The sequence below is a fragment of the Paramormyrops kingsleyae genome, chromosome 3, assembly GCF_048594095.1.
Source record: "Paramormyrops kingsleyae isolate MSU_618 chromosome 3, PKINGS_0.4, whole genome shotgun sequence".
Classification (NCBI taxonomy): domain Eukaryota; kingdom Metazoa; phylum Chordata; class Actinopteri; order Osteoglossiformes; family Mormyridae; genus Paramormyrops; species Paramormyrops kingsleyae.
The window spans coordinates 25,707,385-25,725,567 of NC_132799.1; the positions used below are offsets into that span (position 1 = coordinate 25,707,385).

Genomic DNA, 18,183 nt, shown 5'->3' on the forward strand with positions numbered 1-18,183 from the left:
AAACAGAAGTGAAACTATGGTTTCAAACTAAAGAATTCGATTCGGGACGCAAATGCATTTCCTGCATACGGACGCTGCTTGGTCGGGTTGTGACCACATAACCCGAGCTGACACACATGCGCATACGCCTTTGCGACCTGGGCAAATCCCCTCGCAGATGGCGCTCTGATCGCTTTATCTTGCATGTCTGGCCGTCATAATTACAAGGAAACAAGGAGTTAAGTTTGTAATAAGGTTCTGGCACCCCCGCCTCCGATTCTTTTGCAGTCTTTAAACCCATGAGCCGGTCCGCCGTGGCAGTCTCTATCTAGACCAGCTTGATCACCCCGGTGTTTCTGTGGCGCAGTCATTGGGAGGCATTTTAAGTTTGTTCATAAGTCAGAGTCGGTGAATCCATGCCATTTGTTGACAGTTTTTATATATATATATATAAACCGTAGTGTGATACTTCAAACCAACTGCGGTCGGATTTTTTATTTTATTTTATTTTTTTTTTTACAAGCGAGAAGAGCATTGCCCCCCTCCTCCCGTTTCTTTCCCCACCCCACCCCACCTCCACCCCCTCCGATGTCTTGGCACCGTCAGGCATCGGTTCTCCTCCCGGTCCAGGTGTGTCTGTGATCTGGGTCGAGGTTTGCGCGGCTCACTGCTGCCTCCGAAGACTGAATTTCTCGCTTTCCTCTGTTTGCAGGAGTGAGAATCGCGGCTCCCTCCACGGCGCTCAGGGAGGACTTTCCGGACCCATTTCCGCGCATTTAACTGAACGATAGTGCGAATTTCATACTGACTCGTAGGATAAGGGGGGAAGCGCCCCGCATCGGCGGCTCGATCCTGATGCGCATCGGTGCGGATCTGCGCCGCGGAGCGTAGAGCGACATGTCGCGCATTTTGAGGATGGCTTCTGCAGGGATTACAGGTGGCTCCATCCGACGGAGGACCAGCTGCTGAAGCTGACACAGCTCCTTCTGGCTTCGGGGGAAGGAGGGGGGAAGCTGGTCCCGATGGCTCCGTCTCCCACTTTCAGTAAGAGGAAGGATGGCGCTTGCTGGCCGAGGACGTCCCCAACTTTCTGGGCTGTGCTGCTACTGGCGAGCCTCCTCTTGATTCACTGCAGTAAGTACCACGATCCCTTGCGGATTTCCTGTGCTGCGAAACGCGCTTTTTCCCGTTTAAATGACCTTCCCCGGTGCCGGAGGAGCAGGTCCGGACGTGAAGGACGCTTGTGTGACACCTCCATCACTTCGCCTTGTGTTTCGTTCAATGTCATCGCGAACTCAAAGTGGGCTGCGTGTGAAAGTGCTCTACACAGTGGAAACGTGTGTCTGTAGGAGGCTTCCAGCACCTAGCATGTGAAATGTTAAATAGGATACAGTTTGTGGAGTTTAGATAGAGCAACCAGTACCCCCCCCCCCCCAGGTCCTGCATAGAATATGTGCAATTCAACCCCCCCAATCACACAGCCTGCCTGAGTACATATAGCACATAACCCCCCACATATTTATAACCTTATCATCTTGGTGCCCCCCCACCCCGTCAATTTATGACAACATAAATCAAACGCTTTGGTAGTAACCTATGTCTTTTTAGGCTACATTTGGATGCATCTCTGAGTATGATTTCAGAGTATGAATTGATGGGTTGGAGTATGATCTGGTTACTTCATTCCATCGTTCTCTTTGACGGATCTGAGCGTGTTGGCATGGTGCAACTTGTGTGTTTAAACTGCCTATGGCGGACTGGGGTGATACGTAAAGACCAAAATATCAGATGAAGGATGCAGTGCGAGGAATTGAGATAGGAAGACCGCGTGGACACCGTCCTCTCCGACATGCAGGGTGGCTGTATGCTTCCCTCACACAGGACGGAGGTGTCTAGGGCTGCGGGGACGTGTCTTCTGTCACGTGACAGCCTGTGGATAAGCCTTGACTGTGGCGAACTCATGGGAGCGGATGTCACGCTGCCCCTTACCCACGCGGAGTCTCACTGCGGCTGTGTGATGATCGATCCCTTGTTTGTGACTAATCAATGAGCTCACCTCCTGTATCTGGTCAGCGATCTGAAGGAAATACATTCTCCTCTATCCAAGATGGCTTTTGTAAGCTCTGATATTTGCCTCTTCCTCTTACTCCCCTGTCTAGAAGAAATCTGGAAGCTTTAATTCATCCTATTTCCATCCATCCATCCATCCATCCATCCATGCATCTATCCATCCATCCATCCATTTTCTATAACCGTCATGGGGGGTCTGGTGCCCATCCATGAGGCTATGGGCACAAGGCAGGGAACAACCCAGCATGGGGTGCCAACCCATCGCAGGGCACATTCACACACCATTCAGTCACACACTCACACCTACGGGCAATTGGGTAACTCCAATTAGGCTCAGCATGCTTTGGGACTGTGGGGGGAGACCGGAGGAAACCCACGACGACAGGGGGAGAACATGCAGACTCCACACACATGGAACCCTAGCAGAGACTCAAACCGCAGCCCCAGAGGCATGAGGCAACAGTGCTAACCACGTCCTGCCTGCGTCCAGGTTTACTTCTTAATATTTTTTTACTGGTCAGGGTAGCGTTGCTGTATTTGCGTTACCCGTGATGTCAGACTAGTGCCTGTTATAGTCAGCAACAGCGTGACTCACAGCTACAGGATGCTGTCCATGAATCTGCTGCTTTTTTCTGGTCTGGAATAATAATAGCATTTTTTTTTTCTTTTTGTCCTAACAGGACCCGTGACACATTTTATTCATTTTCTGGTTCCAATGCCTTAGCTTATATCTTGACATTTTAAAATATTTTTTTTAAGGAAAAATTGTTTTTATCCAGGTGATTTTGTCGAAAAGGAAGGAGCAACAGAGAGAGCAACTCAATGCAGATAATGTTACCTTCTGTCCTGGAGCCTGCACACACACACACACACACACACACACACACACACACACACACACACACACACACACACACACACACACACACACACACACGGAGAGCACATGTGATCCCTTCCCAAGGCCCTGGTGTATTTGACAAAGTGTCTCATCAGGTCAAGGACCGGGGAATGTCCAACTCGTGGCTTTGTGGCAGGGAAGGGGACGATTTCGGCCCTTTAAAACCTGTCTCTGAGAACGGTGTCAGGGAGAGTTAATAGATGACCTGATTATGTCCTGTAGAGGGATTCGCTGATAGGTGCCCATTATCTCAGATGTATAATGGATTATAAAGGTAGACAGGCGTCTCAGTGCCCGAGGTAATTTTTCTGTGTGCTGGCTCCCCCATCTGGGTGCAACTGGAACTGTAGTTGGAATATTCCTGTTATTATTCACACTAGCTGCTGGGAGAGCATGATGAAACCACAGAGCACACAGATAGGCCACTTGTGTGTGTGTGTGTGTGTGTGTGTGTGTGTTTATATAGTTTATTCATACGCTGGGCTTCAGTGGAAGTGTCCTCACTCAACAAAACTATCCCCTGCCCTGAACTTGGATCAGTCCTTTAGTCAAGCGTCAGATGACATCACAGCAGCTGCAAATCCCCGATTTCCCCCTACTCCTGTAGCCATGTAATGCCCCCCCCCCCCCCATTCTCCTGAGGCCCGGCCATGATTCCCTCTCTGACAGCCCCATAACAGAGCCCCCCCCCCCCTCCTAAAATGCGTGGGTGGGGCCTCCCCATGTCACCAGGCTCTCCATAGAGGGTCCCATTTTCCCTCATAAGCACGTCTGCCGCCGCTGAATCGATAACATATTTTCCAGAACACGGGACAATAATCTGATAAGAAAACTGCTCATATGTGCCTGTGGGACCTCGCGGTGATATTAGCCCCAGTACTGGCGTCCGGGGAAGACAAGATGGATAAATCAGTTGGGACACATACAAACGATTCAGGAACGAACCTGGGTTCAAACACGTTACAACAAAGGCTATGGATTCGTGGATATTATAGCTGATGGACATGCATGTAAATTACACGTCGTGAGTAAACGACCAGTTTCATGTAAATTACTTAATTTGCTTTTAATCACAAACTTATAGGGTTTCCACGCTGAAGGATGTGGCAGCATTTTGAGAAAATTCGATGACCTTTAAATACTGGCAACACTTAATGACTAAGGGAGGGTAATTAATAAAAATTAATGAATTATTTTCTGTTAGTATAAACTGATTAGTTTTTTGCCTCAGCTCATTAATACGGCGTGATTGATTCGATTTATTTTATGGAGCGACGCCCGCTGACTTTGACATACGCGGTCACGTGTGTCTCGGTCGCGCGCGGCGGGGCGCTGCTTTGAGAGCGACGCGGCGTGTCCAGTCATACGGCACGGAGTGCGTGAGCGCCGTCTGGCCCTTCGGTCATTCTAAGCGCTAGCTCTGCAGTTGCGAGTTATTAAAGCGCTGTCACATTAGCAATTATGAAGGGCTGTCATTACAAAGATTCCCCTCCGTCTCATATTCTAAACCTGACATTGACGTTTTGATCCCCACAGACTCCATACGCGATTCTCTTTTTTCCATTTCATTTTTACTGGAGTAATCTTGATATTTTGTATAATGGCTTGGATGGTGATATACAGTGTCAGATCATTATTGAACGAAAATCCTTGATGTTGTCTGGTATTTTTTTTTCAAAGCACTGATTTTAAAATAATCTGCTTTTCAGTTTCTATAAACATTCCCTAACTGGGATCTTTTCCCATGGCTCATGTCCTGTGTCCTGAGCAGGGGCCAGTGCATAGGTTTGGTTTAAACACTGGTTGGTTACCAAATCAGCCCAAGCCCCCACCCCCCACCCCCACACACACACACAAAAACACGATACTCCCACAATATTTATAAGCACGTGTTTAAAGTCATACCCAACGCTACGCCCTTGGGTGGGGGCATTGGCCAGAAGCTCTGGGCCCCCTGCTAACATCCTGGTAACATGACTTTAACCGCCCTGCCCCCCATGCATCATATAACTTTACAAACTAAAGGGCCGTGATAAAGTGCTGGGCCCCCTGAATTCGGCTAGGGTGTCCAAGCCCCTACTGCACCCCTGGTCTGGGATAGACCCTACACTGGATGGATGGATTTTTTTTTCATCCCAAAATGAAGATTTAGAAAAAAATATATATATTGGATATAAATCTAGAGCATCACTTGAGAGATACAGGACCCCTAGTGTGAGATAGTAAGTTAGTGTGATGAAGAAAGAAAGACGGAAGTGGTTGAATAAGAGGGAATGGTGACAGGGAGGTAGTTATGGGTGAAAAATGGAGCAGTGTGGGACCAAGGCCAGCAGGCTGCCCTACCCCTGCACTCACAGATGAGGAGCCATGTCCTGTGTGAATGATGATGTGGATACGGTACTGGGAACTCACAGGTGGGTCTGTGAGCAACGCCAGACAGTGTTTGTGTGCTTACATGTACATAAGCTGTAAATCCACAAGGAGGGCACATACACTTTAGTAATATCTCCTCATAATTAACTTGATATGTGATACACTAGGCAGTAATGCATATTTCATTGGGATTAACTTGGGTTTCCTATATCTGCGGCTGTTACCACACAGTGGCCTGCCGTTGTTTAACTGGCCTGCTTCCTCCTCGTCCCTGGTAATAATATAGACCACAATGAAACTCCAGCATGCCATGCCTCTCTTTTACGGGCTACTGAGGAAGGAGGGATGCTGTTGGGTTTTTACACAGCGCTCAGTTCACCTGTAAGATCCATTAAACCACAAAGCAGTCACTGGAGCCCCCGGGGGCCCTACCTGCTTCTAGACTGGCCCTGGTGGGGGGTTCAGCAGCCTATTCCTGTTGCTGTGCCGCAGAACGGGGCTTTGACCCCCGGTCACGGTTCGACTTGGCCCTGTGACCCAACCTGGGTTCCGCAGTCCTGCCTTGCAACGCTGGTCCTGACTTTATCAAAGTGGTGTAAGCAAGCCTCTTTACAGGGGTGGTGGTCTAATGGTTTGGGAGGCGTGCTTGTAAATGAATGGTTGTTGGTTTGAATCCCTGACCACTGAGGTGCCCTGAGTAAGCTATCCCCCATGCCCTGCTTCCCCAGGCACTAAATAATAACTGCCTACTGCTCTGTCACATATGGGTTATATGTAGAGGACTCACTTTGTTGTCGTGTGCTGAGGTTTGTCAGCAATGACAATTAATCGCTTTACCACAAGCATGCAGGGCTCCTCAGCCTCTGTCTTCATCTACTGGCCTTGCTGAATAGAGAACGTGTGAAACACATGAATGCACACAGCATCTTTAGCTCTAAGGCAGCCAGATTCAAAGACCATGCTTCTTAAAATGCATTAAGGCAGTGACATGGTTCAGCGCAGCCTCAAACGGCCAAAGAGAGGCACAGGCTGCGTGTGAATCCTGATGGTGGGGTTGTCATGCTTCCGTAGGACTTCCTGTTGCCTGTCATATTACCGCAACTAAAACTTTAAAACCTTAAAACCCAAAACAAATAGAAGTCAATCACAGCTGAGAATTTATAATATATTTTTTTGGCATTTATTTAAAGAAATAAAAAAAAACAGCAGAGGAACTTATAAGAGACATTTTACCTCACGGTTTCATGCCTCAAGATGTATTTTTCAAGGTTTACTATCCTTGTGGGGACATTTTATCCAAAAAAAAAGAAATGTTCCCATATGGTTAGAAAACGACACACCTGTGGAGGAGTCTTCTGAAAAACGGGGATAGTAAAAACCTGTTTGAGGGTCTATAAACAGACTTTGTAATATGGTCGAAAAAGCAATTGCTTGGAAGGAACATGGCAATGGTGCGCTGAATTCCTGGAGGGACACATAAATTTGAAGCCATTCTGCTCCGCAGTGAGAAAGCGGGTCTGGAATGAAGGTGAAGCTTTAAAAAAAGATTGGAACAAAGAGACAAAAAAACAAAACAGATGGATGGAATTGCTCAATCTGCCAATCTCCAGGCGAGGGAATCAGCTATCTTAAAACAATGAATAAGGTGCATAGGGATCAATGGGATGATCTTAGAACAAGAAACAAATATTAAATTAAAAGAGACAGCGTGATTTTCCCTCTAAGTCTGAGGCGTAGATTGGGAGTCGTTGGGGGTTTGGTGCTCCTGTCCGTCAACAGAAGCGCCCCCCTCTGGCTGCTCCTGGTGTGGGTGGTGTGTATGGTGCTCAGCTTGTCTTTTGAACCCTGGAAGTCCTGCTTCCATTCAAGGACGACATGAGGACAGTTTTGATTTATTTCTGCTTCCAGCTTACAAGCCTAACTTTACAATCCACCTTCATTTCTCTGAGGACACTTGTCACCCATCCTAGCTTGATACTCGGCCTGTACATGTATCCGTGTGTATATGTATGTTTTTGACGCAAACGCGGTTCATTTGCCATATGTTTTAAAGCTCATATATCTCTTAATTTTAAGATTGCCTAAACTATGAATGCTCACGTGGCTCCTACAAAAACAGTAATAATCGGAAACCTATTTCCAACGCGAGTTGGACACTTATTGGACATTAATGCGTATTTCTCATTAGGTTACGCCGAAATGCCGTTATCGGGTCCCATTGGGTCAAACCAGCCGCTGATTGATGTCTCACTTTAATTGCGACAAGCATGCTTTCTCCCATCATTACCGAGCTCGATCCATAAAGCATACATACCTACTTACATAAATAAAAGGCCGACTGTGCAGTTATGACAGTGCAGGCTGTATGCTTGCTTTGCAACAGCGTAAATTCGTGTAATATCTGATCAAAATCAACAAAATGGGAGATTAATTAAAGCCACTCTGATTTTTTGAAAGTTTTAATGACGATGTATTTCAACACGGTCCCTTCGTGCTATTATTTTTAATGAACTCCATTACAGCCCACCTGCCATCAATTAGCGTTTTGTTACCGGACGCAATGCGTGTCATTATGGTTTATGACTGTGGATCATGATGGTTCGTAACGCCAAACGCACTAACAGTCAGTACACACTAACCTCTCTAACACACTGTGTATATAAGCCTGGATATTTTACACTCTGACAGGACAGTCATATCATTGTTTTGTCACCCTGTTAGTCATTCTCACATTTTCAGGATCTTAATTCCTATCTATCAGTCCTGGATTTATCCTGACAGGCAACTTTTTACTAATTTACTGTCATTCTTGTTACTGTCTGAGTTGAATATTGTTTAATCTTACTTCATGACAATGTTGTCCAATTATGTTTGACGTCATGCCATGCTTGTGTCATCCTTCTGTGTGCCACGCCCCCCTCGTTACCTCGTGTGGAAGCTCATGTTCCCAGCTGTTTCTAGTTATGTTAATTAGTTCTGTGTAGTTAAGTCCATGTCTGTATGCCTTTTGTAGTTCGGTCATTGACGTCTACATGTTGCTAGTGTTCCCTACATTCCCGATCATGTCTATCCCTAATAAATCCCAAGTGTTACCCTTATTCCTGGACTTCCGGAAAATTATAGACATCCTATACAAAAAGACAGATAAGACACAGGACAAACTGACAAGGCCAGAGACATATAGACAAAGTGCAAATGGTAACAATATATAAGTCAGTTGTGCAAATGATAACAGTTTAAAAGGATGTTGAGCAAATGGTAACAGTAGAAGAAGCAGTTGTGCAAAGGGTAATAATAGTTAAGGTAGTTGTGCAAATGGTAAACATAGATAAGGAAGTGATGCGAATGGTGAACAATAGAGTGCAAATGGTAGCAATCATATAAGTCAAATTCAAATTAGCAGCTGAAAGATATGAGTGTAAACAGTTCTTGAGGTAGTCCGTGAATAAATTACTGTCCAGGGGCAGGAGGCAGAGTGGGGGGGTAATGGACAGAGTTCAGGGAGTATAAGGGGTGGGTGGAGTCTGTGTTTTGTTTAAAGTTTAATGTTTCAGATTAATGTCGGCCTATTATGCTTCACATCTATGATACATTACTTTGTATTTTTGTTTATCTGTACCTGTGTTTTGTTTAATGTTTATTTTTTCAGATCAATGTTTAGTTAACACCTGCCTCTCCTATTTAATCTTATCCCTGTCTGTAAAGATGGCTTTGTGTGGTCTGGTTATGGTATTAAGTTGTTTTTTGTGCTATTGACGATGCCAGTCTGCAGTACTGTCATGGTGTAAAGATGGCTGCCTGTGGCATTGTCACGGTGTAAAGATGGCTGCCTGTGGCATTGTCACGGTGTAAAGATGGCTGCCTGTGACATTGTCGCGGTGTAAAGATGGCTGCCTGTGACATTGTCATGGTGTAAAGATGGCTGCCTGTGACATTGTCACGGTGTAAAGATGGCTGCCTGTGGCATTGTCACGGTGTAAAGATAGCTGCCTGTGGCATTGTCACGGTTTAAAGATGGCTGCCTGTGGCATTGTCACGGTGTAAAGATGGCTGCCTGTGGCATTGTCACGGTGTAAAGATGGCTGCCTGTGGCATTGTCACGGTGTAAAGATGGCTGCCTGTGGCATTGTCACGGTGTAAAGATGGCTGCCTGTGGCATTGTCACGGTGTAAAGATGGCTGCCTGTGGCATTGCCACGGTGTAAAGATGGCTGCCTGTGGCATTGCCACGGTGTAAAGATGGCTGCCTGTGGCATTGTCACGGTGTAAAGATGGCTGCCTGTGACATTGTCACGGTGTAAAGATGGCTGCCTGTGGCATTGTCACGGTGTAAAGATGGCTGCCTGTGGCATTGTCACGGTGTAAAGATGGCTGCCTGTGGCATTGCCACGGTGTAAAGATGGCTGCCTGTGGCATTGTCACGGTGTAAAGATGGCTGCCTGTGGCATTGTCACGGTGTAAAGATGGCTGCCTGTGGCATTGCCACGGTGTAAAGATGGCTGCCTGTGGCATTGTCACGGTGTAAAGATGGCTGCCTGTGACATTGTCACGGTGTAAAGATGGCTGCCTGTGGCATTGTCACGGTGTAAAGATGGCTGCCTGTGGCATTGTCACGGTGTAAAGATGGCTGCCTGTGGCATTGCCACGGTGTAAAGATGGCTGCCTGTGGCATTGTCACGGTGTAAAGATGGCTGCCTGTGACATTGTCACGGTGTAAAGATGGCTGCCTGTGGCATTGTCACGGTGTAAAGATGGCTGCCTGTGGCATTGTCACGGTGTAAAGATGGCTGCCTGTGGCATTGCCACGGTGTAAAGATGGCTGCCTGTGGCATTGTCACGGTGTAAAGATGGCTGCCTGTGACATTGTCACGGTGTAAAGATGGCTGCCTGTGGCATTGTCACGGTGTAAAGATGGCTGCCTGTGACATTGTCACGGTGTAAAGATGGCTGCCTGTGGCATTGTCACGGTGTAAAGATGGCTGCCTGTGGCATTGCCGCGGTGTAAAGATGGCTGCCTGTGACATTGTCGCGGTGTAAAGATGGCTGCCTGTGGCATTGTCACGGTGCAAAGATGGCTGCCTGTGGCATTGTCACGGTGTAAAGATGGCTGCCTGTGACATTGTCACGGTGTAAAGATGGCTGCCTGTGGCATTGCCACGGTGTAAAGATGGCTGCCTGTGGCATTGTCACGGTGTAAAGATGGCTGCCTGTGGCATTGTCACGGTGTAAAGATGGCTGCCTGTGGCATTGTCACGGTGTAAAGATGGCTGCCTGGACACCTTGTGGTGTTGTTATGAATGTTTGAACATGTATCTTTTCCATGGTTATTTAATTCAGTTCTGTCTCTGAGTTGTTTTTGCTTTTACATTCTGTATTTTATCTGTTTGTGTGATTCCCATCGGGTAGCTTGCTAATTCTAAGGCTCTGTCTTTAACTTGGGGGATGAGCAATGGAGCTCTAGAAGGGATAGATTTGGGAATAGTGCCACAGGCCACACTACCCTGATTCTCCACCGCTGCCAACTCTTATGGCTGATATACCCAAAGGGGCCCTGGACCCTTTCTTAGCTGGCAGCTGCGTTAGGGACACCAATCAGGTGTTAGGCCTCAAAGATGAAGTCAGGTAATCGCCCCCCTCACCGCCAGGGTGCATGAAGATTGTACCAGTCCCTGAAGTTCATAAAACAGACCTACTTTCTGCCTAGTCTCTTAAATAAGAAATTCTTGCGTGCCTGTTTGAATCGATCACTATTATTTTACTCAATACTTATGTTTGTACCAGTTCTTTTCAGAATTAATGGTTGTATACCTTGAATTGGAGTTAAATGTATTAAAATACCAAAGATTAACTACTTCACACTGAATGTACTGCAAAGTTATTGTATTATAGAAAAGTAGTCGGTTCACATCAAATGGCCAAACCTTCTGAAAGATTATACATCTAATCTGCAAAAGCACTCCGAGCCGAACATTCACAAATTCAACATACCCTGTTGCAAGAGGGGCTATTAAAAGCATTTTCTTTCTTTGAAGGTTGACAGAAGAGTTCAGAAGTGCATTTCCACTAAATGAATATATGACACCTTAAACATTTTGCCTGCTACAAACACACGTTTGATTCTCTTGGTGAAACTGTTAGAACGTAAGAACATAAGAACTATACAAACGAGAGGAGGCCATTCGGCCCATTGAGCTCGCTTGGGGAGAACTTAACTAATAGCTCAGAGTTGTTAAAGTCTTATCTAGTTCTGATTTAAAGGAACCCAAAGATTCAGCTTGCACTACGTTATCAGGAAGACTATTCCATACTCTGACTACACGCTGTGTAAAGAAGTGCTTCCTTAAATCCAGTTTGAAATGTTCTCCGGCTAATTTCCACCTATGGCCACGAGTTCTTGTATTTGAACTAATGCTGAAGTAACTATTCGGTTGAACAGCATCCAAACCTGTTAGAATCTTATAGACCTGGGTCATGTCCCCCCTCAGTCTCCTTTGCTTGAGGCTGAACAGATTTAGCTCAACTAACCTTTCCTTGTATGACATTCCTCTAAGACCAGGAATGTTGTCACGGGTGTGAAGTATGAAACATGCAGCGTGGACCTGCCTCCCTGGCTATTTTAGGAAAGTCTTTATTTTTGGCAGCAGATGGTGACCTGGAAGTCGTGGGTTCACGTCCCCTGGGTCTTTCTGTTGTACCCTTGAGAAGGGTTGAGTGGGGATTTGCTCTAGTAAACCACCCAGCTGCAGGAATGGAGCTCCTGTTTGAATTTGCTTCGGATTTGTCAGTTAAGCGTAATCGATGTCTATGAAGCAGGAGAGCTGTCATGAAGTATCTCATTACTTCAGCAGGACCTGATAAGACGTTTTCCTGGTTCAGAGCATGTGTTGTATCCATGTGACTTCTCGAAAATATTTCTAATTTCTACAGTATCCCAGGACCCGGTACCTCTGTGCCTTTAGCATTTAGCCTTTCCTGCTGTCTGCGGGCTTCGATTCCACTGCGCCCCGGGACCCTGTAGGCAGGCAGTGAGGCCAAACCTCACTTTCTGTCATCCTAATAACTCACAGAGCCCAAAGAGATTAATTCAGGCAGAACTGCGGCTGGTTAATTTAAGCACGTGGAGAAGGGTTTGGTTAAATTTGGCTGGTAGCTTCTCCTGCGTTTAATCTGGCCTTGCTCACAGGTGCTGTGATGAACTGTTTTACCGTGGCTCTGACAATACACTGTGAATCATAAGAGACCCTGAAATGTGTATTAAAGCACCACCGCCTCAATCGTTTTCATGCCTGTTTTATTATTTAGCCAGCAAAATGAATGCAATATGTGGGAGAATAATCTAATTAAACCACGAATTACAGCTTGCACTGGCAGGTATTGTAAGTTTTCCTTTTTTAAGAACATTTATGTATGAATCCTTCAGCGAGCAGAAACAGTATTTTGTAATTTTCCTTTCTTCCCCCCTCTGATCCACTCTTCAGTATCAGAACCGATGTATTATGCATGATGTCTCCTTCATGTATCGCACACACAGAAATGATATATTTTGATCCCTTTTCACCACATTAATATTGATGAGATTTAATTCTTGGAGCCTTCTTGAGCGTTTTGACATCTTGTCGTGCTGAAGCCAGGATGGAGTCGCTTTCACTCACTGCTGACGCGCTCCTGCACTCTCCAGGCTGCGACCCCCCCATGTCCCACTATGCCCAAAGGGCATAAGCTGGGGTTTAAGGGCCCACAGACGTGACTATTCTGCCAAGGCCGGGACTCGAACCCGTGACCTTCCTTCCGTTCATTGGTACAGGGGCTTACCCGCTGAACTGCTGCCCACATTATTATGAAGCATTGATATTATAACGTATTGATGGACTGTTCTGTCTCTTTCAGCATATACACTATGTGTATAGGATCATTATTATTACTGAAAAATATTGAATATTATTATAAAGTATTGATTTCAGTCTCGCTTCGTCTCTTTCAGCATATAGCTACAATATGCGGAATTTAATTTCTGATTTATGTTTATTTTCTCATAATACATCAGAGCCCTGCCGGACGGGCGGTGATGAACAGCGCTGGCAGTCGGGGAGGTCATTAGGCAGAGAAGAGCGGCGGAAGGCGGAGCGCGGCGGGCCGGCTTTCGGGCGCCGCCCCCCGGGTCGCTAATGCGACGCCCTCGCTGCTCAGTCCGCGTCAGTCTCACACACGATACGGGAGATTTATCGCTCGGCTTTAACTGTATGGTAAAATAGCACATTAAGCAGATGATATTGAGGTGTTGAAATTATTATGCCTACTTGCAGAAAAGTGGCGGAGACCTTAATTAAATGCAAGGTCTCAGTTATACATCACTGACAGCCTTGCACAGTCCACTTACCAGATCAGGGTGCCCGCCGGTTTTTTTTTTTTTTAAAGCTACAGACTGAGCATCATTTCTGCTCTCCCCATTTTTAAAAGCTTCTCCTTAAAAGCTTCTCCTTATTTAGCTCCCTCACTGATGGTTTTTATCCGAAATGTTGTTTCGCAGTTGTTTTAATGCGGCGATTTTCAGTTAAGCGCCGGAGACCTGACGGTATTCGAACTGACGGGCTCCCCTAAAAATGGTTATTGGGGTTTTTCTAGGTAGCCATACCTATAACATATTATCCATATTTACTGAAGCCCTGATGGATTCACGAAGTGTATCTCAAGTGACGTTAAAGTGTGGGAGGTGCAGTTTAATGTTTTATTTAAATTCCCATCGTGTTTCACTGCATGTGGCAGATCATTGGATAGTCCTGATAATCTTTGTGATGCTGCTAGTGGAGTTACTGTTACTGAGTTATTATTAGACTGGCTAGATTAGGTGAGTAATAATAGGCCAATAGTACAGGTGCCTGAACAGTAATTCATTCCTTCATTCTATCTTCTACAGTACACAGTGTCCTGTGTGGGGTATTTAAGTGTCTTTTGTATTTTTAGACATATATTAAAGTCCATCACTTGCTTGTCCAATAACAGTTTCACTAATCAGGCACCGAATCACTTTTTAGAGTACAGTCTGCCCCAAGGTGATTAGCTTTTTAAGAATCATTTAATTTCGGTTCTTCTGTGTCCAGCTCTGCAGATTTTACCTCGACCTTGTGAATCCGGAATGAAGTGAGACCATCTCAGAAAGCCAGGCTGTGATCACAGGTATATCTGGAGGTGAAGGGCAGAGCCACAATGGGCTGGGGATGCGGGGCTGGTAGGCGGAGCCCCTGAAGGGGGCGGGGCCTTGCGTCCGCGGAGGTGAGCGGACCTCAGGGTCCTCGCATGACAAAACAGAGGCACGTGTGAAGATGGCGAAGGCCTTCTGCAGCGTGTGTAAATCATTGCTTCGGCCCGCCTGCGGATCTGCATGGTGAGCTGATTTAACGAGTGCTCCTGAAAGCGCTACAGATCCGCCACGCCTGAGCTGCCGCCCCATTAGACGAGTCGGGGGGGGGCTCCCAAGGCAGAGAGGGCTCCTGAGGCAGGGGGGGGCTTCTGAGGCAGAGGAGGGCTGCCGAGACGGGGAAGGCTCCCGAGGCAGGCGGGGGCTCCCGAGGCGGCGGGGGGCTTCCGAGGCAGGGGAGGGCTCCTGAAGTGGGGGGGTTTCTGAGGCGGGGGGGGGGCTCCTGAGGCAGGGGAGGGCTGCCGAGACGGGGGGGGGGGGGGGGCTCCTGAGGCAGGGGGGGCCTTCCGAGGCAGGGGCCTCTCTGGCATTTACCTTACCGCTTTTCCTGTCTCCAGAGGCATGCAGTCAAACAAACTGGTAACTCTGGACTGCCTTTTGTGTATATGTGTGGACTGGGGATGGATGGATGGATGATGGATGGATGGATGGATTTTGTCTCCTACCCACTCCTTTTCCATCTCAGAGCTTTTAGCTCGCATCCCCTTCTCGTGAAGGACCAACAGTAGTCAGTCTCATACAGGTGATACTTTCATCACAAAGAGAATTTACTTCTCCCAGACCCACTACTGCAGTGCCAGTGACTGCTGGTTCACGGCGTCGCCCCTTGCAGTGTCCTTGTCTGCCTTGCATAGCATAAGAACCAGAGGTGCATTTAACTGAAATCGGGATAATTATATCCTTGCTTGACCTCTACTGCAGCTAAAAAAACCCAAATACATATATACTGTATTTGAATTACCGATTGTGTCCTCTACCAGTTCTTTCAGGTTCTTTTTACATATTCCATTCTCTTTCCTTTAATTATCCTTCAATTATCCTTTTAATCAATCCGTTCGTATACCCTTCCTATAGCTTTCTGTCAATAAATCAAGTATAAAGTCTGTGCCATATCAGAGCCCTGCGTGTAAAGAATGTTAGGGTTTGCGACACAAACGTGAGCTCCTTTATAGTAACGATTCTCAACCCATGGGTCACGACCCGGGTTTAGGACACGGCAAGTTCTGAAAAGGACGCGAGGCAGAATTGGAAATGTTACTTACAAGTTTTCTTTAAAACCAGTAAGCTCCTATGCTGATCCACGATAAGATTTGCCAGCTCCAACCCTACAATTACCCTCTATAAATGGGTCTTGGGTCTGCAAATGATTAGCGTAAAACTACTGAACACTCAACCAATCCAAGAAGCCAAGCCAAAGATGCTTAATTTAAAATTCACTGGCATATCCAATCAGATTCCTGCGATACGCGTCGATTGGGGTGAATTTCAGGGTGCACTGCGTGCTTCATCATAGCGTTAATTTAAACCTATACTTGATGTAGGGTCACAGCTGAGCTTGCATGGTAACAATTGGGTCGCAGTGCAAAAAAAGAACCACTGACTTAGAGTGCTTGTGTCATTTGTTCTTTACTTGTGAGCTTCAGGCTATACTTGGTCGCATCCAACTACCTCTTTTTTGCTGGCTGTTGATTGTGACGTTTGCTGATTCTCTGCATGACAGGAGACAGGGTGGGAATTGCACACAGGTGGTAGTGAGAAGCTGTCAGGGGACTTTATCCCCTGCAGCCAACAGGTTGAACATGCTTTTCATTGGCTACTTTATTTATCCAATAGGGCAGTGACTGGCAGCAGTAGGTAAATCGCACCAACCACTGATTTGAAAGCTCCGCCTTCCCCATTATTACCAAACAGCACTTTCTCCTGCAGCTTTACGGTGTAATAGGGCCCAATCGGCAGCATAAGACTGGCTAATGTTTCCTGTACCAGCGAGCGTTTATCTTAATGCTTTTTCCCGGTGTGCTTTTGTCCTGCCCACTTGATCTTCCATGTTTTAGAAGGTCACTAAGTGGTGGAGAATGTGAGCAGACACAGCAGGAGCGCAGATGGTGCCACCGCACCACGCTATCTCCTCAAGGAATTAAACCAAGAAGCGCCTTGGCGCTTTGGGGGTCGTGCTGCCTTTTGGCCCCTGGGGGGCCCCCTTCTCTGTCTGCGTGTTCTATTTAAGCCGCCTGCTTGCCGTAGCGGCTCCTCTCTCACACAGGAGAAGGGAAATAATTGGAAAGAATAAATGGAAATTGCCGGAACACTAAGGGTGAATTACTGGCTGGGAATCGGAGCTCTGTCTGGTTCTTGGCAGCCGCTGTGGCTGTATCCCCGCCTACGCGCGGGGGGGGGTTGGGACTTCCCTGTGAAATTGACAGTGTTGCTAGCTGGAGGACTCGTCCCTTGGTTGGTCCGCCTGCCTGAAACATTTAACCAGGAAAAAGCGGCTAAGCACAGAACGGCCCGAATGGATTTGCAGCCGTCATGTTTCTGCTGCATCTCCCATCGTTCCGTCTCAGTTCATCAGTCTGTCTCGGTCCGGGGCTGCGGTCCTCCGTCCGCTCTGTTCTGGCTCTGAGAGCTGCTGTGCGGCTCTGATGCCGCGCCATTAGCATTCTGCGTCTGCCAAAGGGGCCCTGCATCCTTTTGAAGTGCTCGGTTGTTTTTTTTTGTCACACGGGACTTAAGGGAGCCCCCAATCCTCTCCCCACGACACATCTGATGTACCGGTCTGTGAGGCACCTGGCCCTGTGTTGATAAAGGACAGCTTGAAGGTCCCAGGATGCACCTGGCACGGCGTCGATAAAGAGCAGGCTGCATCTCCCAGCATGCTGTGCGGCAGGGCAAGCGTGCTGTCGATGGCAAATACCACGTCTGCTCTGGCATGATGTGTGCCTCACGTCCTCCATGTCGTCCCGTCGGCCTTCCTGCCAATTCAGGGGCCTTCCCCCCACCCCCGGCCTCGCTGCCCCTTCCAATGTGGGTGCACATACTCTCCATAGCCGGTAGCATTGATTACCAAGTCTTTGCAGCTCCAGAGAATGTCGAGGTAGATTCTTATCAAGCCCTTTGAGCTCATTGGGTTGCATCAAGAAAACGTCATCAAAGCTACTTTGTTTGGCTCCACCCACAATCCCTTCAGCCCATTTCATTTGGCTCCGCCCAGGATCCCTTCAGCCTGCTTTGTTTGGCTCCACCCACGATCCCTTCAGCCCATTTCATTTGGCTCCGCCCACGATCCCTTCAGCCTGCTTTGTTTGGCTCCACCCACGATCCCTTCAGCCCATTTCATTTGGCTCCGCCCACGATCACTTCAGCCCGCTTAGTTTGGCTCCACCCACGATCCCTTCAGCCCGCTTCGTTTGGGTCCGCCCACAATCCCTTCAGCCCATTTCGTTTGGGTCCGCCCACAATCCCTTCAGCCCATTTAGTTTGGCTCCGCCCACGATCCCTTCAGCCCATTTCGTTTGGCTCCGCCCACAATCCCTTCAGCCCATTTCGTTTGGCTCCACCCACGATCCCTTCAGCCCGCTTTGGTCCTCCAGAGCCTTGGGGATGGCGACACCATCATAAGACACCATCACGGGCCCCAGCACATGCCGCTGTTGTTATTTACTGGG

General features: G+C 47.4%; 1 protein-coding gene across 2 annotated transcripts in view; it reads left to right on the plus strand.

Moving 5' to 3' along the window:
- The first annotated feature begins 561 nt into the window (after positions 1–561).
- Positions 562–18,183, plus strand: part of LOC111857205 (chemokine-like protein TAFA-5) — a 65,890-nt gene continuing 48,268 nt past the window's right edge. The window contains exons 1-2 of one of the 2 annotated variants that reach the window (XM_023837832.2): positions 562–609; positions 692–1,113. In XM_023837832.2, the coding sequence (XP_023693600.1) occupies positions 1,002–1,113 (112 nt within the window). In that variant the 5' untranslated portion in view covers positions 562–609; positions 692–1,001. Of the gene's footprint in view, positions 1,114–18,183 lie in introns of both variants that reach the window. The other variant, XM_023837824.2, reaches the window with a different exon arrangement.